At 43.2% G+C, this 25,812-nt stretch overlaps 1 protein-coding gene across 4 annotated transcripts in view; it reads right to left on the bottom strand.

Moving 5' to 3' along the window:
* Positions 1 to 5,878: 5,878 nt before the first annotated feature.
* The window catches only part of PFKFB2 (6-phosphofructo-2-kinase/fructose-2,6-biphosphatase 2), a 30,727-nt gene continuing 10,793 nt past the window's right edge, over positions 5,879 to 25,812 (bottom strand). The window contains exons 3-16 of one of the 4 annotated variants that reach the window (XM_017880867.1): positions 24,889 to 25,014; positions 24,251 to 24,347; positions 23,760 to 23,826; positions 23,544 to 23,618; positions 23,136 to 23,192; positions 22,223 to 22,352; positions 21,809 to 21,933; positions 19,263 to 19,470; positions 18,667 to 18,813; positions 17,373 to 17,477; positions 16,493 to 16,622; positions 15,654 to 15,716; positions 15,326 to 15,390; positions 9,036 to 14,698 (exon numbers count right to left, since the gene is read on the bottom strand). In XM_017880867.1, coding sequence (XP_017736356.1) covers positions 14,531 to 14,698; positions 15,326 to 15,390; positions 15,654 to 15,716; positions 16,493 to 16,622; positions 17,373 to 17,477; positions 18,667 to 18,813; positions 19,263 to 19,470; positions 21,809 to 21,933; positions 22,223 to 22,352; positions 23,136 to 23,167 — 1,173 coding nt within the window. In that variant the 5' untranslated portion in view covers positions 23,168 to 23,192; positions 23,544 to 23,618; positions 23,760 to 23,826; positions 24,251 to 24,347; positions 24,889 to 25,014 and the 3' untranslated portion in view covers positions 9,036 to 14,530. Of the gene's footprint in view, positions 7,889 to 9,035; positions 14,699 to 15,325; positions 15,391 to 15,653; positions 15,717 to 16,492; positions 16,623 to 17,372; positions 17,478 to 18,666; positions 18,814 to 19,262; positions 19,471 to 21,808; positions 21,934 to 22,222; positions 22,353 to 23,135; positions 23,193 to 23,543; positions 23,619 to 23,759; positions 23,861 to 24,250; positions 24,348 to 24,888; positions 25,015 to 25,812 lie in introns of those variants that run through there. The other 3 variants (XM_017880866.1, XM_017880868.1, XM_017880865.1) reach the window with 3 other exon arrangements.

A 25,812-nucleotide genomic window follows, 5' to 3' on the forward strand; every position in this document is an offset into this window, starting at 1 on the left:
TGAATATATTCAAATATATGTGAATATACTCGAATATATTCAAATATATGTGAATATACTCAAATATATTCAAATATATGATATATATTATGTATCATTTATTCATATAGGAATATATATGAATATATGTGAAATATATGTGAATATATGTGATATATAATCTATATCATATATATGAATATATTCATATGTATTTGAATATATTCATATATATGATATATGTTATATATCATATATATTTAAATTCATATATATTTGAATATATTCATATATTTGAAAACATTTATATATATGAATATATATATTAGAATATACATATGCATATATACATTAGACAGGCACAGTGGCATGTGCCTGTAGTCCTAGCTACTTGGGAGGCTGAGACAGGAGGATCACCTGAGTCCAGGAGATCAAGGCTTCAGTGAGCTGTAATTGCACCACTGCACTCCAGTGTAGGCAACAAAGCTAGAACCTGTTTCAAAACAAACAAAAAACAACAACAAAACACAAAGAAATGGGCAGATGGTAGTTAAAGGAAGAGATCAGGAGGCGAGGAAGGAGGAGTAGAAATATAAAAGTCAGCAATATCCAATCTGGGGGAAGAGTTATGGGAAGTTATAAAGGGGCACACACATTGCAGTGTGTGTAAGATTTTAGGAGAATTCAGGAAAGACTATTTTAAGAAGTTCTACAGGGTGTCATGAATGGATTCCCTTTGGTCTTTGTCAAGAGAATTCAGAAAAGATTTAAATTGCTCTTTTTTTTTTTTTTTTTTTTTTTTTCTTTTTGTTTTTTTGAGACGAGTCTCGCTCTGGTTGCCCAGCTGAGTGCAGTGGCCGGATCTCAGCTCCACTGCAAGCTCTGCCGCCTCCCGGGTTCACGCCATTCTCCTGCCTCAGCCTCCCGAGTAGCGGGGGACTACAGGCGCCCGCCACCTCGCCCGGCTAGTGTTTGTATTTTTTAGTAGAGACGGGATTTCACCGTGTTAGCCAGATGTCTCGATCTCCTGACTTTCGTGATCGCCCGTCTCGGCTCCCAAAGTGCTGTAAATTGCTCTTCTAATTGTTTTTTACACGTTGGGTTGATGTTTCTTGAATGCTTCAACAAAACCCGGGCCAGAAAAGTGTTGGGGGTGCACAGACACATAGTCAAACTTATGAACAAGGCATTTGAGGTTGGGGCATGGAAAAATACTGAGGCACTGTGTGTGTTATTTGTGCGTGAGAATGTAATTCCTTGACCCTGAAAACAGGACAAGAAGTGGGGTGTGCGGTAAGGAACACTGAAAACAGCCCCCTGAGAATTCGGTTTGAGTGCTTTTACAAGGCCACACGTGTCTCACGATCTGACCTCAAAAAGCCATCTAGTGGATGTTTATGGTTTAACAAGCCCTTTCAATAAATAATGGTGTTCAGACACTGCGGCGGACTCTCGGAAGAGCTGCCCCCTGCCCCGCTCAGCTGGAATTTTCTAAGAACTCATTCTTGGCATTCACTGCAAGCTATAAGCTTTGCAAAAGTAGCCTGAAGGCAGATTCCATGAGAACATAAATTTTAAAAGAATTTTTAAAAATCAAATTGTTCATGAAACACTGTAGAATAAGCTTTAATTGTGAATTTAGATGGACCTGCACTGTGGCAAGATCAGAGGTGATGCATTGTTACTCTAAGTTTTAGGGGACCAGAATAAGTCACCTCAAAATATGCCCCTTTGGCATAAAGATTATTTTGAACTGCAGGCAAATGAGATGCAATGGAAGCAGAAAGAAGCCTTCCTGGAGCATCTCTTAGATGACTATAAGCAGAAACTTCTGAGGAATGAGGACTGCTGTAAGTCCCTTCTCCCTAGGGAGCTTTATGTCCATAAAGAAGCCAGTGGTCAAGACAGACCTACACAAACCTTCTCCATTAGTTTCTTTCAGGTATTTGCCTTCTCAAAATTTGCAGCCCTAGAAACTCAACATTCTTTTCCTTTGTCTTGTCACTTCTCTACAAAGTTATTGCCCTTTTGTTAAGATGCTATATAAATCTAAGCTCTAACTCTCCTTTGAGTTACTCATCATGAGGTTCCTCCCAGGTGGGGTGTGCTGCACATATTAATAAATTGTTTGCGCTTTTCTTGTCAATCTTTTTTGTCAGTCTGATCTACAAGGTCCCAGGCAGAGAACTTAGGAGGGTAGAAAGAAAAATAATTGTTTCCTCTCTTACAAAGTAATGGCAGCCTAATTCCTCAAAGGCTACTGCTCACCTTGTTATAGCTCTTCAGACCTGCTGCAATGTTTCAATTACCTACTAAGGCAGATTGCTACTTCAATAGCTATTGAACCCTTCTTTGGGAACTAAACCCTAATTATAGCTGGCACAAAGTCACTTGGAATAAAAACATTCCAGCCTCCATGAAAGCTATATGTAGCCACTTGACTTTGTTTTGGCCAATGAGATATAAGCATAAGTGTGTTTGCAAAATCTAGAAAACATTCTTTTTTAATATTTAACTTTACAGTAGGTGTATATATTTATGGGTTACATGAGAAGGGAAATATCCTTAAAAGAAGTTGGTATGTCCTGTTGCCTTCTTCCTTCCTGCTGGCCAGAGTGTAAACATGTTTTCTGCAACTGGAGTAGCCACCTTCCTCTGTGAAGTAGAATCCAACACATTGTTCTTTTTGAGTGACAGAGAGAGAGAGTCTCACTCTGTCATCCAGGCTGGAGTGCAGTAGCATGTCATAGCTCACTGAAGCCTCAAACTCCCAGGCTCAATCAATTCTCCTGCCTCAGCCTCCCGAGTAGGTAGGACTACAGGTGTGCACCACCATTCCTGGCTGATTTATTTTTTATTTTTGTAAAGAGGCGGTCTCACTATATTGCCCAAGCTGGTTTTGAACTCCTAGCCTCGGGCAATCCTCCTGCTTCAGCCTCCCAAAGAGCTGAGATTATCAGCCTGAACCAATGTGCCCATGGAGATGTTATTTTAGATTTACTGAAATCCACTGCTGAAACCAGCTCTAATCTAAAACACAGTTTGAGTGAAATGACTCAGGAATTTAAATTCAGAAAAGAATGTTTAACAGACTTTATTAAAGCATACTCTGACACAGCTTCCCTTCCCATCCATAAATTCTACAAATACAATGGATGAAAGAGGAGAGAACCCAGGAAGTGAAAACTAAATGTCAATGATAAGGTAAACATATCAGTAATGAAGGAAACCCAAATGGATAAACAAGTTATTCTCTGAAAGTAGGCTGGATGTTCGGTGGAGGGCATTAAACTTGTTGAGAATAGACCCCATTAGAGCTGCAACGCTGCTTCCCAGGCGTTCCTATGCTTCTGAAATTATTTTTGCTTAATTTCAGAGAAACTTTCCTATAGAATCTAATCTGATTTTCACAGGTAGAGTGTTGCATACAACCAAAACAGCATTTAAATGCCTTTGGGAATTCAGAAGCGTAGTTGTTCTGCCTGTAAAGGGCTGAAGGAATGCAGCTGACATTGGCTTGATGAGAATAAAAGAAGAAAGACCATGCTTTGATGTTTTTAAGAGGAAGAAAATAGTACTCTCCATGATTACAGCGATGCTATCTCATTAAAAACCACGTTCTGAAATATCCCAGTGTGCAGTAAAAAATATTCCAGTACATCATATATTCCCCTCCTCCACTTAAATAATATCAAATGCATGTCACTGGATTATTTTTTCTTTTACATGTTAAAAGAGAGAAATGGACAAGAGAGTATGGACAGTATTACTTAGCTCCTAGTTTCCTACCCTGAGGTCCAAGAATGGGTTTCAGATCATAACCTCCATAAACTGTATGCAAAACCTATGTGTCAACCTTTTTCTGGGTAGACAGTCCTTATAGCATGTCAAATTCTCAAATGAGTTCAAGAGAATGAATGAAGGTCAGATGGTACAAAAATACTTCTAGAGACCATAAACCTTGGTGATGGGCCACTGTCAGACTGCCACAGGAAGTACCCATGGGCTCATCACCTCCTGCCAAGTTCAAAACCAGCTTGGGCAACATAGTGAGACCCTATCTCTACAAAAATAAAAAATAAAAAACAAATAGCCAGGGCAAACTAGTGAACCTGAAGGTTGATGCTCCTCACAGTGAGTCCTAAGTGAAGACCCTGGAGAGGTCTAAGAAATGGTGTAATAATGAAACCTACAGGAGAAAGGCAAATAATGACCATCACCCAACACTGAAGTACTCTCTAAGTAATCGTTTTCTTTTTTTTTTTTTTTTTTTTTTTGGAGACGGAGTCTCGCTCTGTCGCCCAGGGTGGAGTGCAGTGGCCGGATCTCAGCTCACTGCAAGCTCCACCTCCCGGGTTTACGCCATTCTCCTGTCTCAGCCTCCCGAGTAGCCGGGACTACAGGCGCCCGCCACTTCGCTCGGCTAGTTTTTTGTATTTTTTAGTAGAGATGGGGTTTCACCGTGTTAGCCAGGATGGTCTTGATCTCCTGACCTCGTGATCCGCCTGTCTCGGCCTCCCAAAGTGCTGGGATTACAGGCTTGAGCCACTGTGCCCGGCCTCTAAGTAATCATTTTCTAATACTGTTATCTTTGCTAAGTTACCAGCAACATTTTAAAATAGTGTGGCATGTGTCTGTTGGGTCTTAACATTTACCTTGTTCTGAGATATGATTGGCTTTATAAAAATCTCGACAGTGTTGAGGTGTGTCACTCAGTAATGGTGCTCATTTACCTCTCTGTAAAACCCAGAGAATGATTCCAGACACCCCAGCCTTTTACAAATGATGGTTTGATGGCTGAATTAGAGAACACTTGCAGAAGTGCCTGGGGATATTTCCAAGGAAATTAAACCTTGACACCACATCTTCATTACTGTCAGTCCACCAGCTAGACTGTTAAAGCTCAATGTACATATTACCAGTCTCTCACCTGTTTTCAAATTGGAGAATTCATAGGCATTTTCATGCTATCAGAAGGACCCTTGAACTTAAAGAATTTGGAAATCCTCTGCTGTTATTATGAGCATTTCATTTTATCTCTATTTGCTATTGACCCCAAAAGAGTGTTCCAAGTTACTTTATCATATACATTTTTGTAACCATTATCCAACATTATTTGGTCAAGGTCATTCATGAGGACAAAAGCATCTCCAGTAGAAAGAGATGGGTTAGGTTACAAACCTGCTGTTAACCTTTCCTTTCCAATAATAAACTCTAGACAAAGGTCAGGGACTTTGTTTTAGTCACTGCCTGGCAGTAGTAGCTAAATATTTGTTAAATAAATAAATGAAACTCTAGGATGTCAATAACGCATGGTAGTTATAATCTTACTGATATCATTTTGAAATGCTGGTGGAACTTGAACTGGTTAAAATTACTAGTTGGAAATATACATACAATCTAATAATTTGAAAATCATTTTAAATAAGCTAGTTTCAAACACATTTTGGACAATGTTATTAGTATTTTTGCATACATATAATGTACCAAATGTTATCTTTTTGTGTGTTATCTTAAAAATTAGGCCGGGCGCGGTGGCTCAAGCCTGTAATCCCAGCACTTTGGGAGGCCGAGACGGGCGGATCACGAGGTCAGGAAATCGAGACCATCCTGGCTAACACAGTGAAACCCCGTCTCTACTAAAAAAAAAATACAAAAAACTAGCCGGGCGAGGTGGCGGGCGCCTGTAGTCCCAGCTACTTGGGAGGCTGAGGCAGGAGAATGGCGTAAACCCGGGAGGTGGAGCTTGCAGTGAGCTGAGATCCGGCCACTGCACTCCACCCTGGGTGACAGAGCGAGACTCCGTCTCAACAACAACAAAAAAAAATTAATTGCATTTTTAATTAAAAATAATTTTATTGTATTTTCTAATTACAAAAGCAATACATATTAGTTGCATTTTTAGTATGATTTTATTAATCCAGGAGATAAACATTTCTCCAGAGAAATGCATCTCTTGGTTTACACTTATAATAAAAATCAATGAGAAACAAAGTATTCAAAAAAATCCACTGTCCCTTAACATTGCTATTTTCCTTTTACAGAAGACAGATATCTACATTCTGGAAAATTAACTTAAGTTAATATGACATTAGACTTAAAAGGTCTACCTACCTAAATTTCTACAAAAAAAAAAAAAAAAAACTCGACAACATAAACTATATTACATTCTGATTAAATACATGCAAACAGTGACATGAAAACTCAAAAATGCCTTACATGGATAGAATAAATAACTAAATATAAACATTGTTTGATCATCAAAAGACAGTTTTTGATGCAGAGAGAAATCCATATCACAACAAAATCATTACAGTACAGCATGCGGTAGGCAGCCAGATGAAAATCATCTGCTACAGGGTAAGAAGCCTTCCTGAAGGCAGCTTTGTGCGTAGAAAAGAAGCTCCTAGTTGCTGGATGCTGAACCGCCTGCAGCCCAGCTCATCACATCTTAGGTAATAGAGTCCTGTATCATCCACAGTATAAAAGAACCATTTGAGAAAAGCTACATTTCGTTACTTTTCTTGCTACTCACCCTTTTGCCCAGCAAGTGAGCATTTGAGGGAAAAGGAAAAAAAAAAAAAAAAAAAAAAGAAAGGAAAGGAAAGCTAAAATATACTATTCTTTAAAAAAAAATAGACTTTCCTTGCAAGATATAATATCCTATGGGGATTCCATTGCTCTTCAGGAACAGTGACATGTCAAAATCACATTTACAGAGATACATTCATACATTTGACAATCACTAGGGAAGAGTTATCTGATTAGTCTGTAAGGGAAAGCAGATGACTAATGCACTGAGGCGCTGGTCCATGACCCCGTCACCCTCACTTTTACATGACAGACCAGTGACCACAATAGTGACAAGTGGCCAAGAGGCAGGTATCAGGAGACTACTGCCCTCCAAGTCACAGCCACAGCTCTCTCAAGGACTGTATCATGGCGACAGAGCCCACAGAGGGGCATGTCTCCTTCCACCTGTTCTGAAGCCAAAACACTCCCTGATCGGGCTGATTCTCAAGGAGCTTTCTTGACTTACTCATGTGATATACATGGCACTCTACTTTTCTCTCTAGCCCACGTTCCCAACCACCCGGGAGAACCACATCAGCCCCATCTTGATGCATGAGAGGCACATTGCATCAAGGTGAAAATACAGTAGCTACAAAAGGAAACTTAGAAGATGGGTACCCATTTTGGGGAGTCTTGCAGTCAGATCCTGTCCTGAAGGGCCTGGAACAAGAAAAAGTTCTCTAAATGAAAAGGTTGCTACTGATACTGTTCTTCTATCACTGCAGAAGAGATGTTTTAGGGACTGAATTTCTCAGAAGACCCTCCATTCACCTGATTTGTCTCTTGCTTCCAATGTGGCAAATGGTACCTGCTAGCATATGTATATTAGACTCTAGCCTGCTCGCCTGGAACAGATGCAGAGACCAGCTCTTACCTTCTCACTTGAAAAGTACATCTGAAGAAGTGCATTTGCACTTTGGGCAAAAAAGAGCCAGCAAAGGATGCAGACAGTCACAGCTAGGATGTTAAATGCCTATACAGAATGAGATTGACCAACTTGGACCAAACCCAGCAAAGAGATGACAAAGAGTCATTGGTTCAAGTTGCTAAATGTTTTGAGGCAGAGGAAAGTTAAATTTTTCAGTGTAACTGATATTCCCACTAGGCAGGAGGGGGGGAAATGTGGTGGCGTTTCTCCAGGCCTCGTTTTGGTGGCCCCCAAAGTCCAGTTCCCACTTAACTTCCTGTTCTAGCCTCTGTGGAGCTGACATCCCAAGCTTTTCAGTAGATCCCAGTCCTTTGGAGAGGTGTGGCCTGAACATCCACATCATTAGCAAGGCAACATGGGGGATGCTGCGGAGGGGCGTCTGCGCACAGCCAGCGTGGTCTCTGCTGCCTACGAGCCAGAGAGGAAGAGACACAAAGCTATTACACCACCGCCAAGCAGCGAACATAAAAGTAGAGCAGAATCTTTCCCCTACCTTCCCTCCTCCCTCAACCTCCTCATTCCCACATCCATACACATGCATGAATACACTGGCGTGCCTACACACACACCTTGACTCTGGGGAGTCAGGCAAACTCGAATGGCGTAGTCATGGGCTTCTTTCCCTGAGGAGCTGACCTCGTGACCATATTGGACCAGGCACTCCTTTCAGACCTGGACCATAAGCTACATATCCAAGATATGAAGCAGAAGCAGTCAGGATCCCTCTGGTAGAAGGAGATCGTGTCGGCTATGTCAGCCAAAACACCATGCCAATAAAGTGACACTGTAATCAGGGGCTACTTGGCTTCTGAGGAGGGTCCCTACTGTTGTAGTTATACGAGTCCATTCTGAAATCAGTCATTAGAGCAGATCAACTTCTTTCCATTAACTGGCATCTAACATTTTACCTTGTGGGAAATTTTTCCCCTAGAACGGTGCTTCTCAAATGTTAAATATGCATATGAATCACCTGGTGGTCCTGGTAAAATGAGGATTCTGACTCAGGAGGTCTGGGATGCGGCCTGAGATTCTGCATTTCTAATGAGCTTCTGGTCTTTAAGGTAACAAGGAATAAGGCATGAGAAGGGTAAAACAATCCCATCTGTATTTCCTGTCTCAAAAGAAATTAAGTGCTGTTTTATACCCGTGACCATAATCTCTTTAGAAATGGGCAAATCACATTTTAGGAGGAACAGTCCACTAAGTGCTAAAAAATCTCCAAAAGTTTTCTTTATAATAGATAACATGAGTCACATATTGCTAATGGGAATTACTGCATAGTGCAGTCAAATGTAATTGTTTCTTAATTCTTGCATAAGTGCCAACAGGTACACATAACTATTGAAGTTCACGTGCTTTCCATAATGTTCTTCCTGTCTTCCCCAGAAGGTGGCAGAAGAGAGCCATGGATACACCATGATCTTCAAGTACAGTGAGAACTTCTCGTGGCTTGTCTGAGTCTGAATCCTTGTGCAGCATGAGGCAGTTTTAGGGGTGGGGAACGGATGGGAAACACAACTGAAAATACTAAACAAAAAACCCAGAAGCCTTCTGATAGGTTCAAGTTACTCAACAATTTTATTTACCCATTCTACACACACACACACACACACAAAAACACATTTCAAATACAGTTATGCACACTTTAAATGGATCTGAGTGGCATACTTTGTTATCAGTGTCACCCAATTAAATCAGAATGTTGCTAAAGACTTATGTTCCTACTTTCAATAGAGCAGTGCCTAGGAAATCTGCAGTAGAACTCTATTCCTAGGCTTCCCAATCTGACCCATTCCCATTCAACCCAGAGATGCTCAGCCCCACATAGCAAAAGCATCACTATACCAGCGTAAGTTGATCATCTTGTCATGTCAACATAATATAAAATGTACATAAGCAATTCAGATACAAAAACATTGCATAGGTAAACATTGGTCACAGATATCCAGTGAAAGGCTTACTGGAAATAATACTTTTGCCAACCCTTAAAATCAATTTTTAAATGCCAAATTTTCTGCTCATTTTTACTTACTAGATTAAGCGTTAAAGCCAAATGCATGGCTGACTAAAAATAGCAGCCCTATCCAATGGAATACAACATTCCAGAACAGGGTAAGCTGGGGACACAGAAGCTTCAGAAACGAACAGTGGAACTGAAGTTCTGCCCTAAAGCAGGGGACTGGATGAGATGACTTCAAGTTAACAACTCCAGGCTCTAAACAGGCATTCCCTTAGCTGAGTTCACAAAATACCATAATAGTGATGTATAACCTTTATCTTTTACAAAATAATGAGAATTTGGCCACTACTGTATAAGAAATGTCTATTTAAAATCATAGTGTACAGAACTCCCCTATAAAGAAAACATGTGGAGTGCTTAATTCCTTTCTTTGTTAGACACATTTAATAGAGAATTACTATAATATACATACACTTCAGTGGGTACAATCAGAAAGCAGGCAGACTGTGAGCTTACAGACCCTATAACGTTAGTCAGGCAACACCCAGATTTTACTAGTCTAAGTCAGCACATGGACAGACTAGAGTTTGTCAGTCAGTCAACACATAGACATTCCTAGAGTCTGTCAGTCAGTTAACACATAGACACTACTAGAGTCTGTCAGTCAGTCAACACATAGACATTACTAGAGTCTGTCAGTGACAAACAGATCCTACTAGAGTCAGTCAGTACACAGATCCTACTAGTCTATCAGTTGGTCAACATATAGACACTACCAGAGTCTGTCAGTCAGCATACAGACACTGAAGTCAGTCAGCACAGAGATCCAACTAGAGACAGTCTCCTGGACAGTATGGGTCTAAATTAAATCCCTGGACACACTTCTGATATCTGTGTCACCTTCAGGGAAAGTCAATTCTACCCCACCAGTGTTGCAACCTGACTCAAGTGTTATATATTTTCAATAAGTCAAAATACATACTAGAAAAGCTGGGTAAATCCATCAAATTTCTTGACAATGAACACAACGTGGCTTACGAGCTTGGCAAAGACAATGGAATGCGCATAAGATTACATAACCCAGATACAATTCTTCTGATTACCGGATACTTTTTCCCTTGCCCATTGGCCACTCCAACCACCAATGAGTTTCTGTCAATTAAGATCTCCTGCTCACAAAAAAAAAAAAAGTAACATAGATGAATTTATTTCCAAACAGCTATATATGTTTCTTCAAAATGCCAGTGTCTCTGAAGACCAAATGTGGGTTGCAAAGAGGATTACCCAGATCCTCATATGGAATACTCACCCATTCAGTCTAGGGGTACAAATATATTGTGTCCTTAACTCCAACTTCTTCGGAAACAAACAAACAGTAACAACAACAACAACAACAAAACACCAAAGGCAAAGATAGAGGGCAGATCCCTAGTACCATGCAAGTTTTTAGAAGCTTGGCTGATTCTACTTTACAACTCAATGTAAAATCATCCCTTTACCAAAACACAACAATACAGATAAGAGCTAAATTCCAATTTAGGGATTAGGAGATAAGAAGAGAAGCAGGCTCTCTAAATCTGCTTTAGAATTCTCTTTCAAATCTGTCATAGACTTGAAGCAAGAATAAGAAAACAGAATAATTTCCCTTTCCCCACTTTAGACAAGTAAATTAAAAAAAAATATTTTTTTAGAGGTGAGGTCTCACTATTTTGCCCAGGCTGGTCTCAAGTGATCCTCCGGCCTCAGCCTCCCAAGGTATAAGCCACAGCAACCGGCTTCTTCCAGTAGATTAAATGCTAATGTCTTTACCTATTTCTCACAAAACAAAACTTACAGCCTCAGCAGAGAGTAGTACTTTAAGTCCATTTTTATTTTGTAGGACTTGTGACAGACATAATCATAGTAATGTATACAGACTACCAATATGCATTCAAGTAAGAAAACCAGGAGAGAAAAGATGAGAAGTAGAGATGAAACTTCTCTAAAATTTGGAGTAAGAGCTCTTTTCCATTCTACATTCTCCTGGCTTCTTCCTGCTGGACTTTTCTGAAACTAAAGTCTTTTAAATCCTTTTCTGGATTCTTTAAAGTCTTTTAAATCCTTTTCTGTATCTTGCTTTAGAAACTAAAAGATGCTGAGGCCCTTGCTTTTCAAATTCCAATTCCTCATGTCCTGTCTGAGGATAAGACCACCTCAGCTCCTCTTCTGGAGAAAGCAAACTAGCACGGGGGACAGTGGGGAAATAGCGGCAGGCTGAGAGCCACAGTGAACATCCCATGACCTGTCTCTAACGCTGGGGTTAATGACAGGTTAACACAATGCTAGCTTGTTAGAGAAGTCCCCTCTTGCTAGGAGTAGGTACAGTGTTAATCCAAAGTCTGTGGATCAAAGTGCTCCCTCCTCTCATTCATTAGTTCTGAATTACTCTCACCTCACAGCAGAAGAAAGGCTGAATGCCCATTTGGGCTACAGATGCCAGCATCCAAGCAAATGTAGACAATGCAATCTTGTAAAAGTGCCAAACATGCCTCCCCAACCATATCTCATTCTCACGTTGGTGGTGGTGGGGGCATCCCCATCCCCTAATCCTTGTAGTCTCATAGCCATAGGACAACAGAAAAGTCAGGAGAAGCGATGTGATGGTGAACACTTCTAGACTCAGAGTGTTGCTATATTGCAAATGTCCATTTGTTATAAATTACATGTCCTGTCTCTTAAAATAACCTTCCTCTGGGCAGGGACCTTTGCTTCTACTTCTATGTATCTTTCCCCTATCCCTGCCCGCACTGGCCCAAAGCTCCACAAAGACACTAAGTACACGTTATATAACCACTAAACAAGAATAGCAGGTTACTTAACATATTGGACACAATTTTGAGAAGAATCTACGTAAGCAGCCTTTAGAAGCTGGCTGTGGTATCCTACTTGGGACACATGAGTAAAGGACTCGGGGTCAGGAGTCAGTTGCCAGTGAAGACAACCTTCATCATCCTGCAGGGTCTGTACCTCTCTCCAGGGTGCTTAAAATCCAGAGGCAATTATTTAATTCAGTGATTTGTTCCACATCACTCAGCAATGTAAAGGGTTAAAGATGAGACTAGAACCTAGAATAACCCTCAAACACAGCAGCCTGCCTTCCAGGGAGTTATATCATTAACATTATGATCTGCTCAAACATCAAACCCAAAGAACTGTCCTTTCAGGATGATGAGGAATTCAGAATTCCTAGGCTGACACTTTCTCTGAGGAACTACTATCCCAGTATTTTTCCACCTAACTTTCTAAGGTGGAGTTCTTAACCTGGGCTATGAATCAGAATCATCCGGAAAGCTACTTTAAATACATGCAAGTCCAGACCCAGACCCCAGAGATTCTGAGTCAGTATTAAGCATACGGTAGACACAGACATGTTTACGATTCAACAATTCTAAACGAGATTCTAAGGAAAACTCCTGGATGAGAACCACAGCAAAAAGTCTTCCATTACCAAATGAAAACACCCTTGGAAAACAGCTAACTTCTTCCCACTGGTTACCTCTAAAAGACAAGCTGATAACTTTAAGGTGGGGAGTCACCTATCTCTTTTTAAAATCCCATAAGAACCCTAAACTTGCCTCTCAGAAAAACATACATATATTTGTACATTTTGCAGGCAAAATTGGGGAAGAGGATAAGCCATCAAGGTCATCAAGGGGCTAAGAATTTCTTCCCTGAAGATTTTATGTTTAACCCTACAAAGAAAATGAAATGACAGAAATGAATAGAGAAATACAAACAGTTAAGAGCTACATCCCACAGGGTTCCAAGGACTTCTCTGGACATCAAGATGAGATAGTTTCTCCTTAGGAACAAAAGAATACTCCAATGAGAGAGATTAAATTCATCATCAAGTTTTTCCACATTTGGGGAAAAAAATGCCCATGTAAAACTATATTGTTTTGATGTTTATTTCTTCTAAAGGAGAGTGTGCTGAAAGTATTCAAAAATAAGCAGTTTTAGTGAACTCTTCTCTGCCTCTTGCCTTGAGCAATTCAAACATCAGTGGTGACTCCTGAATCTAACCGCCCTTCTAAACAGCCCCAGAGGATACTGGATTGGCAGGAAAAGTTGCTGTGATTGGCAAAGAACCTGGGAGCCATGGGAGAAAAGATATGACTGTTCACCAAGAGTCCTGTAAGAGCTAGAGCCCACCCTACTCTCCTAAACCCCACTCTGCGAACCTCGAAAGACCCAGGCCTGACTAAGTTAAAAATAAAAACCAAGACATTTCCCACATGCTGAGAGCCAGATTCCCCCAGGGCATCAAAGACTTAGGACTGTTTCTCATGAAAGAAGGCAAGAACTCTCACCCCATGTCCACTTGCAAGCTCCAGAATATTCTGTGAATGTTCTATAGCCTAGGCTGGCCCTTGCAGGACATAGCTGGAGAGAAAGGGAGAAAGGAAAGGAAAGACTCCTCCAGTCCAGATCCATTTAGACCCACTGCAGAAAGCATCAACTGGGCCAGACTTGTCTCTTGCCAATCACCCCTTCCTTCCTAGACAGACACCACAATGTCATGCATTACACCGGACAATCCAGAGGGGACATGAAAGTGGGGAAAGAAAGCAGTCAAGTAAGGACTGTGAGGAAAACACACAATGAAGAGATGAAAGTGAAGGAAAATAGACTTTTTGTCCCCCCACTGCTCACCCGCCCTCCATCCCCCAACACTTCACCAACACGAGGACATTAGTGAAGTAAGACACCAGAGAACAGAGAGAAGAACCAACAGTGTGGGGCATGCTCAGCCCCAAGGGAGTGTTATCTTTTTCCTCCTCCTCCAGACCATCCCATCTGAGAATCTGTCCTAAAAAACTCAATTTGCTAACTTGTCCCTGGGTGGAAAGATGTTTCAAACTGGAGAACAGCTAAAGTTGTCCTATAAACACGTAACCTCATATTCTGTGTTAAGATTCATGGTGAAGTGTCAGGGTGGGGGTGGAGGGAGGAAGTTAAATGACTCCTTGGTGATTAGTGGCAAAGGCAGGAGGCCAGGGCTGGAGGGAAACACACGGTTACACCACCGGAATGCTGACTTGGGTCTTCGGCTAGTCGGCCCCTTCTTGCAAGTCCTGGGCACGGAGAGGGCTGAGGGGCTTGAGGGGCCGGCTCCCAACACTGTAATTTCTTGGACGCCTTATTGTATTCGAACTGGACAGAGGCGTAAAGCTGTTCCTTCTCATCCTTACAGGGGTTTGGTTCTTGGGGAAGTTGTTCTGATTGGAAATGGAGGGACACCACACAAATGAAAGCCAAGCCAAAAGCTCACTCATACAGTTAATAATGCGCTTGTAACCACAACAGCTTCCCTCACTCCTGCTTCTCTGCACACAGGGTCCCTCATAGGCACGGGCCATGGTCTGGCCTCCTAGCATCAGGGAGCTAAAAGGGAGAAGCTTCTTGAGCATAACATTCCAAAGCAGGAAAAAGACCCAAAGAAAGGAAGGGGCTTACTGAAGACCACACAGATTACCAGGGACCGACTTAGGAACGAACCTACACCTCTTGACCCTCACCTTATAGGCTCCTCTGGACTCTGCTTTCCAAAGGGACACTTGGGGTTGGAGCAGGATGGTAATTTGCATTTCACTTCAGCCAAACACTTTCCATATTTAATTGAATTTCCAGGAGCCAGCATTCAAGGTTAAGACTCATGAAAGGGGTACTAATTTTAAAAAATAATAATTCCAACACCACTTTCAGACGTAGCAAACTACGTTGGAAATAAGTTCTGAATCTGTTTCCCTTTTGTACATAAAAGAAACCCCAGACTCTTGATGCCAAAGCTTCAAAGACTCAAGGTGGCAGGGAAACTGGCATGTTCATCGTGGGAAAATACTTACAGTTGGCTTGTCACGGTGTGTGTTCACAGCCTCCACGTTAAGTTTAATTGTTTCCACTTTGCACCCTGAGAAAACAGAGGAAAGCCAGGACTTAAGGAAAAAGGTTCAATGGAAAATTCCTTAGTTTTGTTATGGGAAAGTATACCACAAAGGAATGCATGCATTTTGCAATACACACAGTCATGCATACATCCGTTTCAAAACAGAAGGCGCTGATGGAGCTTCCCTGGTGTGTAGGGATAATGAAACTGAACTCTAGACAAACCTTAGAGAAAATTCTGACCTTCCTCAATTCCCAGCTCCCGCCAGCCCCTATGCGCATAGTTACCGTAGGCCACAGGAGTAAGTTTGAAGATGGTATGGAGAGGGCATCTCAAGTATGGTAGCTCATCTGAAAACAGAAAGATCAGGTGAGGGAAGTCTCTTAGTATTATGGAGTAAGGTCAAGTTAGTGGAAGAGACAATTTACAGAGCTCATGAGTTTCCCTTGCTCTGACCACCCCTTAGAGTTGTACAACTCCTTCCTTAAACCCCAGACCACAAAGCCACCCAACCTTCTGAGTGGCTAAGGAAGGAAATAAGGACATCTTAGATCCTTCCATGCAGGCAAAACAGGAAGAAGTACTGTAGCCAGAGAGCCCAATGGAAGGGGTTCACCTGTGTACAGCAAAGGCCCATAATACCTGGCCACAACAGCTTCCCAGCAGCTCAGGATGCTGAGCTCAGCCTCCACAATGCAGGCTTCCCAGGAGCTCTGGAAGATCGGGAAGGGAAGTATGGAAGAAGGCAGCGGCACCTCCTTACTTCCCTTACCCAGAAACAACTGCTGCTCCTAAGATACCACCCTCCTAGCAAGCAGCGTGGCAGGCTGGGGATATTCAACCACTGTCCTGATGCTGCCAGGAGTGTCAGCGTGACACTGGCCCTTGAGCCAGGCAGGATCAAGGAGCACCAGCAGCAGCCACTCTCCATTGGAAGCTCTTGTAGCAGCAGAGAGAACTCAGCAAGTCATTGACTCAGTGGCTGCTGGGAGCCCCACATTGCTGTCTGGAGCAAGTACTCTAATTTGAGTGGAGACAGGGAGGTCTGTTTCCCAGGAATCCTGGTGCCACTGCAAGTCCAGCCCTCTCCCCCTGGATGTGTCTCCCAGCCCTCCCTCAAAGGCACCTGCGCCCTTATCCAAGAAGTAGGCCAGGAGGCAGCGCATGACAGCCTGGTGGGAGATGACGAGGACATTGCCCTGACGTTCCAGCTCCATGATGACAGGCTCCAGCCGCTGTACCAGGTCCTGGTATGACTGTGGAGGAAAATGAGGCAGGCTGGCAGGAGCCCAGGTACAAGCTGGCAGCCAAGTCAGTGGCTGGACCTTGGAGACTAAGGGCCACTTCTTCTTCCTCAGCTGGCTTTCCTCCTGGAAGCTCAGTGAGTTCACATCACCTGCGAACTGCCCCCAGCCCTGGTGTCTCTTGAGAAAACTCAGATCTTTCAAGAGCAATATTTAGACCAAGAAAACAACAGGTTAAGAAAAGGAAGTGTGAGTTCAACCTGTGTGTATGTGTTTTTCCTTCCCACAGATTAATTCAGGCACTGAGACAACAAAAGATTCCTAGGGGTTTCCTGTACCTCTGCCACTCAGTTTTATTTACTTGTGCCTCATATATTCCTAGATTATGGAAGCCACTTAGACAAGGAAATAGCCTAAAACACTCAAGACGAGAGAGAAATAATTCCTATCCCATATATTTACTTGGAGACTCCACTTATGTGGGGGTGGGATTGAGAGTACAAGGAAAAAAAGAAATAAAAATGATTGTGTTGATTCTAAAACATATTGAACACAGAGGATGCCTTGTCACCCTTATCTCTGGGAATCTTAACAATTAATGAGGCATTCGATTGTCTAAGCTAAATGAAACCAAAATGACCCAAGGGAAGGAAGATAAATGATGCCTAGAACCTCCAAATCACATTCAATCCTTCCCCCAAATTAAAGCTAAACCTTCAGCAAGGGGCTAGGCAGTCACTTTATATGATGAGGGTATCTTACCTCCCCACCAGGATATCGATACAGATACTTCTCTTGATCTCGAAGTGCAAACTCTTCTGGGTACCGCTTCTCAATCTCGGCATAGGTCATCTCTTCACACACGCCCTGCAAAAAGCCACTTGAAGCTGGCTTGAGGAGACAGACTGTCCCACACCAGCCCCATCCCAAATAAGGAAGATGACATCGAAGAATGCTAGTTTCTTAGTGCGCGCCAGGCACTGTGCTGGATCCTTTCATGTATTGCGGCCGCCTGTGACCAGAGTGTCACAGAGTGTTGCAGAGTGTTGCAGAGTGTTGCAGAGTGTTGCAGAGTGTCATAGAGTGTCTGTGACTCACCGGGTGAGGAACACTGCAGGGAGGAGGCAACTTCTCCAGCTCAAGCTACCATGTTCTCCTACTACTGGAGGGGGGAACTTACAGGTCAAGAAAGTCAAGAGGCTAAAAGGAACAAGAAGCAGAGAAGGAGGGAAACTGAAGGGACTGGAGACTTTGCAGGAAAAATAAAAGGGTAGAAGGAAGGAAAGAAAAAGAAATGTCGGCCAGGCACGGTGGCTCACACCTATAATCCCAACCCTTTGGGAGGCCAAGGCGGGTGGATCACAAGGTCAGGAGCTCAAGACCAGCCTGACCATGATGGTGAAACTCCATCTGTACTAAAAATACAAAAATTAGCCAGGCATGGTGGTGGGTGTCTATAATCCCAGCTACTAGGGAGGCTGAGGCAGAGAATTGCTTGAACCTGGGAGGCAGAGGTTGCAGTGAGCCAAGATTGCGCCACTGCACTCCAGCCTGAGCCACAGAGCAAGACTCCGTCTCACTAAATAAATAAATAAATAAATAAAGTAAAAAGAAAAAGAAATGTCCACTTTTGTGCTCAAGAAGAGAGAAAGACAAGAGAAATTTTGGGAAAAACTCTGAATAGCTGACCAAATTATCTAAGCAGAAAGTAAAGAAGTACGTTGTTAGCTATTTCTTTTTCCCAGGAGGCAAATATACAAAGGAACAAAATGAGTCCTTGTTAGCCCCACTTTCCCCAGGTGCCAGAAAGGCTGGCTCAAAAATTGGTTTGGGTCCCACAATTGGCACAGGTACTGAAGCACGCAAGAAACCCCCGACTGGCGGTGCAATTGTCCTCCCTGAGCCCCGAACCGGCCATAGAGTCAGCTTCCTCAGAGTTTTTACTTGGTGGTTCTAGTTTCCTAGATAAAAATGTCCAAATAGTGACTTCTGAGAGTTCCTGCCTGAATATGAGACTCTTGTTGGCTTTTCTGGGCCTTCAGAGCTTCCTACTCACAGCATCAATCTCATTCAGAATCTTCCACTGCTCATAGGGCACCCCGAGAGACTCAGCAGTCTGTATGGTCCTCTTCAACTGGCTTGTCCACACTTTGAGGTCTGCTATCTCCTGTTCCTCCAGAAACTTCCTTAGAGCTTGGGCAAACTGGGGTTTAAAAGTGAAAATTAAGGGTAAAAAGAAAACACACACACACACACACACACACTCAACACACACATACACAAAGCCTGCTAACGTGGCCTGTAATGGACAACATGCATAGCCATGGTCAAAATCCATAAGGTGCTACACAGTTAATATAAACCCAAAAGGAAATGAACTTTAACTGGAGCACCCTGTATATTGCTAAGTAAACAAGTTGTGCCCAGTGAGTATCTGATGGCTGAATGATCACAGCAGAAATGGCTCCAAGTTATCTACACTTCAATACAGAGCTAGACGCAGTGAGCAAGAACACATCTGAGCTCTTGCCTGACTATGGAATCACAGCCTCCGTTCAAATGGGATTTAAGTAAGGAGATAAAAGAGATGACCTCAGCCATGCCCTTCTAACTCTAAGCCTAGAAAATCCAGTGTGCTGACTAATTACTCACCTGCTTTCCCCTCACGGAGAGGCCAGAGTCACCCCCAATCTTCCCCAAGAGATTGAACTCGCTTTCTCCATGCCGGCAAAGGTAAATGGTGCGAGGCTGGACGTGGATATTCATGAGGTAGTAGACTATCTTGCTCTGGATGTAGTCCTGGACTCTGTTGACTAAAAATCGCTGGCCCACATTTATCACCTTGATGAAAGAAAGATCCCTGGGACAGAAAAGGGGAAAAAAAATTCCCTGGGTATGAAAATCTGAGAATAAGAATCAGAGGGAAAAGGATTTCTATAGGGACTTGCAGGCTCACAGCTGCTCTTCCTCCCCTCCTCTGTCACACCCATGTTTATGGAACCAAATGGTAGGAGATTAATTACTCCTTAAAACCAAGATGAAGTACAATTTCCTGAACTTCTAGTCAGTTCATACCATTTCCTCAGTGCCTGTACTGTGACACGCGATGTAGATAAATATGATAAACAGAATTCAGGCTTCCCATCAGGGGCTAGACTAGGTGACCTGAAGATTTTGCTGCTAAGCCCGAAATTTGGTGAGAAGAATAGGCCCCATTTGAGGCAGTCAAGACCTGGCCAGAATATGGCACGACGAGCAATGAGGGGAAGGGAAGAGGCAGCAGAAGCACAGACAGCAATGTTTATACACTCCCTGCATCTACCTAATCATGCTTCTCTCAAAGACAGTTTCAGACATTGCTTGCTTTGAGACCAACATGAAATTGTTCTCTTTATAAAAGTCGTAAGTGTGGCTGGGCACGGTGGCTCATACCTGTAATCCCAGCACTTTGGGAGGCCAAGGCAGGTGGATCAGGAGATCAGGAGTTTGAGACCAGCCTGGCCAACATGGTGAAACCCCGTCTCTACTAAAAATACAAAAATTAGTCAGGCATGGTGGCGGGTGCCTGTAATCTCAGCTGAGATCACGCTACTGCACTCCAGCCTGGGCAACAAAAGCGAGAGACTCCATCTCAAAAAAAAAAAAAAAAAGTCGTAAGTGCTTATTTTAAATCAAAAATATCAGAAAAAATGATGGAAGCATGCAAATCACGCATCACCCTACTACCAGAGATAACATATACAAACATACACATATATATGTAGATCTTCTGTATGTTTTTCTAGGTGGGACTTTGTTCTAAATGAATAATACTTTTATGCCATATCTAGGAGGTGGTTTTCAGCCTCCATATTAAAGGGATTCTGGGAAATCCACTTGAAGGAACTGAAAGGCTCAAAACATTAAACAGACCACTGTATTCAGTGTGCTATGCACATTAAATGTGCCATTTGCTTGGCTGCGGGTCTGTATTGTCTGAATAGAGCTGTTAACTGCCCTGAATGCATGCTCTTTCATGAGGCCACATTCTTGCAGATTTCCATGTGTACACCATCTTTCTTTAACATGGACTTGGTTTTGTTATGGCTCATATACGTCATACATGACAAGTTAATCTATAGTCTATGCCATTCTGTCAACAAATGCTTTCATAGTAATGACAGCTGGCATTGATCAGACATTTCTCTGAGTCAGGCATGTTCCTGAGGGCTTTGCGTGTTATATATATATATATATATATATATATATATATAAACACACACACACACACACACATATACAGAGATAAAAAATATGCAATATGTAATATATATAATATGTTATGCTATAATATGCATGATATACACACAAGCATTAATATATGTAAAATATTATATTATATATACAGTAAACTTTTTAAAAACTGATGACACACCTCCGAAGGGTATCCTACAACACCCCTGTTCAGATATGGAGCAGTGGTTCTCAACCACGGGTGACTGTGCCCCCCGGGGAACATCTGCCATGTCTGGAGACATTTTGGTTGTCACACCTTGGAGGTGTTACTGGCAAAGGCCAGGGAAGTCGCTAAACACCCTAAACATCCTACAATGCACAGGACAGCTCCTACAACAAAGAATTACCCAGTTCAAAGTGCCAATAATACTGAGATTGAGGAAATCATGCTCTAGAGACTAGAGAGAAAAAAATTGATGATAAAAAACACTTTCGGCCAGGCGCAGTGACACATACCTGTAATCCCGGCACTTTGGGAGGCCGAGGCAGGTGGATCACTTGAGCTCAGGAGTTCAAGACTAGCCTGGCCAACATGGGGGAAACTCTATCTTTACTAAAAATAAAAAAAAAAAAAATAGCCGGGCATGGTGGCACAGGCCTGGGGTCCCAGCTACTTGGGAGGCTGAGGTGGGAGGATCACCTGAGCCTGGGGGCAGCAGCTGCAGTGGGCCCTGATTTTGCCACTGCACTCCAGCCTGGGTAACGGAGCGAGACCCTGTCTCAAAACAAAACAAAACGCTTCAGTTTTTCATGTACAAGATGCAAGCCACAAATCCATACCTTATTTCTCTGGGATGATGTTAACACATCTAGATCTATAGATGTAGGTTATCAGAAGGAAATTAGAGAACTGAGGGAGAAAGGTTCTTTTCCCAGATGAGACCTTTGCCTTGGGCCCTTCAAACCATGGCCTTAAACCTTACTTGTCATAGTTGTCTGGGTCAAGGGGTCGGTAGGTAACTTTGTAGCACTCAATTCTCTTCAGGAAGTCCTCCATCACATTCTCTCTGTTCCTTTCAGGGTAGTCAGGACTTGACACCTTAACCTCCTGAAATCATAGAAACAGTAAAGGACTCATCAGAGGTCTGTCCTTAACAGCCCTCCTACAAATAGCCACTACTAAAAAAAAGAAAAAGAAGTCCATAAAAGTCGCCTTTCTCTGGAACATTGGCACTCCACTCATTGAGTACCCCCCGCCCCGCCCCGCCCCGTCCTGTGACCCTGGCAACCAAAAAAGTTAAGACAACTGGGGAGTCATGTGCCTGCACTTGGCTGAAGGACAGAGGCAGTCACGCAGCCAAAGCTGCTCCTGGGCCCCAATCCCTTTATGTACTTTCCTGAGAAAACAGAACAGGCTCCAATGTTTCTCCATTACCACTCAGAATAGAGTGCTTGACCCCAGTGCCTGACTTGGGACCAGATGCCTCTTCCTCAGATGATCCCAAGTTCCTACGGCTGGGAGAGCACCTGCATAAGACCATGTACAGATATCTACTCAGCCCAGCAGAGCACAACCCATCCAATGGGGACAGTCATACATTGTGACCCCACAGGGCATAAGGAGCTTGATGTATTGAACACTGACTAGAATATTGGACAATTGCTGGGGAGATAACCTTCCTGTAGGTAAGTCCTGAAATTAAGAGTCTGATCTATTCTTTTTTTTTTTTTTTTTTTTTTTTTTTTGAGACAGGTTCTCACTCTGTTACCAAGAGTAGACTGCAGTGGCACAATCATGGCTCACTGCAGCCTCAACCTCTCAGGACGGGTTCTCACTCTGTCACCCAAGACTGGACTGCAGTTGTAAAATCACAGCTCACTGTGGCCTCAACCTCCCAGGCTAAGGTGATCCTCCTAGGCTCAAGCAATCCACCTGCCTCGGCCTCCCAAAGTGCTGAGACTACAGGCACGAGCCACCGTGCCCAGCTGATCTATTCCAACATCTAGGTCTCAGCATCCAGATATCACCCAGAACACAGGGCCAAGACTCCTAAAACCTAAACCCTGGTTTCAATTCAACAGCTAATTCTTACTTGATTCCTTAAAGCCTCAGTTTCCTCTCCCAAGAGAAGAGTGTAGAAGTACCAGATGGTGCTCTGGCAGATAGAAAAGATCTCTTTGTGGTGTTAAACATGTCTATTTCTCTCTTTCATTATCCAAAACACCCCTCCCCAACAAAACACACACACACACACACACACACACAGCACAAAAGGTGAAGAGGAGATGATATGTAGGGGTATCACCAACCAGAATATTGGCAGCAATGACATCAGGATCATCACAGACAGATTCCACAAAGAATACCTGGCCATGGAGAGAAGGCAGTGATGAACACGTCAAAAATGCCAGGCTGTTAATTAAGAGCACATGCTCATCTACCCTACCCAGCCACTACATCTCCCAGGATTTTCTTCATGAAAATGGCCTTCAAGTCCTCCTCATAGCTCTTACCACATCCCCTGGGCCTCAAACATACAGGCTAAAGGTCTGAGAAAGGACCTGAATGAAAACACTCCAGGACTGGGGGAATGCTCTGAGGGAAGAGATTCAGATATCCCATCCTGTCTTCACCCACTAGAGTCAGAGATCCATGCCGATAGCCTGACTCCCCACTTCTACTTATCCCTTTTCCTCCAGCATGGAGTCAGATCCTACCTTGAAGGAATTCTGTTCAGCAAAGTTCAAAATCATGTCTCTCCTCTCCCGGGTTGTATTGGTGGCATCAAACACCTGTGAAGAAAGCACACAAGGTAAATGAGCAGGAAGCAGGATCAGAGAAATGGAACCCCACCAGGGCAGACTCAAGGTGGGGCTGGGTAGTCAGGCTGCTGCAAGGGTGGGGACCAGAAAGAAGAAGTAGATAAAGCTTACCGCAATCTGACCATTCTCCTCAGTGAGATATGCCTTAACATCTTCCAGCGCCACCAGAGCACACTGTCTGCCAGGAGAGCAAATGAAACCAGCAAGGAGAGCTAAGCTCAAACATAGTCAGAGACACAAACATTCCGGTGGCTACAGGAGTCACATCCCTGCCCACTTAGTTTCCCACTGTTCAAAACCTTTCTCTAACTAGATCTTTCAACTTTCTCACTGAGGGTTTTCACACCATCCTACAACCCCTTCCTGCCCCTGCCCCAGTGCACAGATCTTAGCCCTCTTTAGGCTTCTCCTGCAAGCACACAGGTATCACTCTGAGCCCTGTTCTTCTGACCACCCAAGCCCAAGGTCACTTGCCCATCAGGTAACTTCCATTTAACTTCCCCATAAGATATTTACCGAGATGAAACCAAACCCTGTCACACCAAGCCTCACGACAGCCAAGAAAGAGCTGACCTGGAGATCAGGCCTTAAACAAGACTCACTTGCGGATCTTCATGGCCTCCTCATTGTCATGCCGAAAGAAGTCGTAGGACTTATAGGACTTGACTGCTTCACGCCGATACACCCCAAGATTAAACACTGCAGAAGACACCCAAATCCTTCAACAGCAAAACGAAATGATGGCCCCACCAAACGGGACCTGTTTCTTCATCTAACGCCAGAGTGGCCAAGGGGATGAAAAAAGCAGCAGCATGGTAGGTTGGGAACAATATCAGATTAAGAGTCAAAAGAGTTGGGTTCAAGTTCTGACTTTCTAGACCTTGGACAAGTCTTAAGCTATCTGAGGTTTCAATTTCCTCAGCCATTCTGTCTGTCTCACAGAGACACTGCTAGGGTTATATAAGATGATGTCCACGTAAGGCCTCTGAAAATGTACAGCCCTATGCTCATCTAAATCTTAACAGTCCTATCAAAGGCATTCCCTCAAAACTAGGCCAATCCACCCACGCCAGGAGGAGACAAGTCTGGGAATAGAGAATAACTCCAGTAAACCAGAAAGCAACTGCTATTTCTGCCAGAAGCACCCTATAGCATTGATGCCAGGAAGAATAAGTCTCCCGGAGACCTGTGAGGCCCAGGAACTAATAATTTCCTTTCCTAGGGAATGAGTCACACTTACCTTTGGTGGGCACTCCAATCCAGTTGAGGTAGCGTGTTAGTTTCTTAGACACGTAGGTTTTACCCCGGGCTGGCAAACCAATCATAACGATGAGAGTCGGGGAGTTGGTCATGTAGGAGGCCCATGCTAGAAGGAAATGAAACAAAATAAAACGAAATGACTAGGGTCCTAGTAAGGTTTTCTGGTGTTTGTTTTTTTGAGATGGAGTCTTGCTCTGTCGCCAGGCTGGAGTACAGCAGCGTAATCTCAGCTCACTGCAACCTCTGCCTCCCAGGTCAAGCGATTCTACCCCCTCAGCCTCCCGGATACCCTGGACTACAGGTACCCACCACCATGCCCAGCTAATTTTTGTATTTTCAGTAGAGACGGGGTTTCATCATGTTGGCCAGGATGGTCTCAATTTCTTGACCTCGTGATCCACCCACCTTAGCCTCCCAAAGTGCCGGGATTACAGGCGTGAGCCACCGCACCCCGCTGGGGCCTAGTAAGGTTTATACACTGAGCTATGAACTTCATAGTCATAATCTCATTTTATCTTCATAAACCTGTGGAGCAAAGGTTCAGCAAGTCTGGGAAGACAAATAAGGCAATATCAGGCAGGCCTCCTGAAATAGAGTTAAAAGGTTTATGCAGGCTTCCAGAAAATGCCCAAACGAAAACATGTCTTTCCCATATGTCTGAGGTCTTCACTGAAGTACCCAAGGTGGAAAGAGGAAAAAAAGTGGCAAGGATAAGAAAGAAAATAACCATGCTGGAGCCAGACATGACAGCTCATGCCTGTAATGCCATCTATTTGGGAGGCTGAGGTGGGAGGATCACTTGAGGCCAGGAGTTCAAGATAAGCCTGGGCAACACAGAGACACCCTTGTCTCTTAAAATAGAAATACATAAATAAATATATATAATTATATATTATATAATATA

Source organism: Rhinopithecus bieti, unplaced genomic scaffold, assembly GCF_001698545.2.
Source record: "Rhinopithecus bieti isolate Rb0 unplaced genomic scaffold, ASM169854v2 scaffold_12049, whole genome shotgun sequence".
NCBI classification, from domain to species: domain Eukaryota; kingdom Metazoa; phylum Chordata; class Mammalia; order Primates; family Cercopithecidae; genus Rhinopithecus; species Rhinopithecus bieti.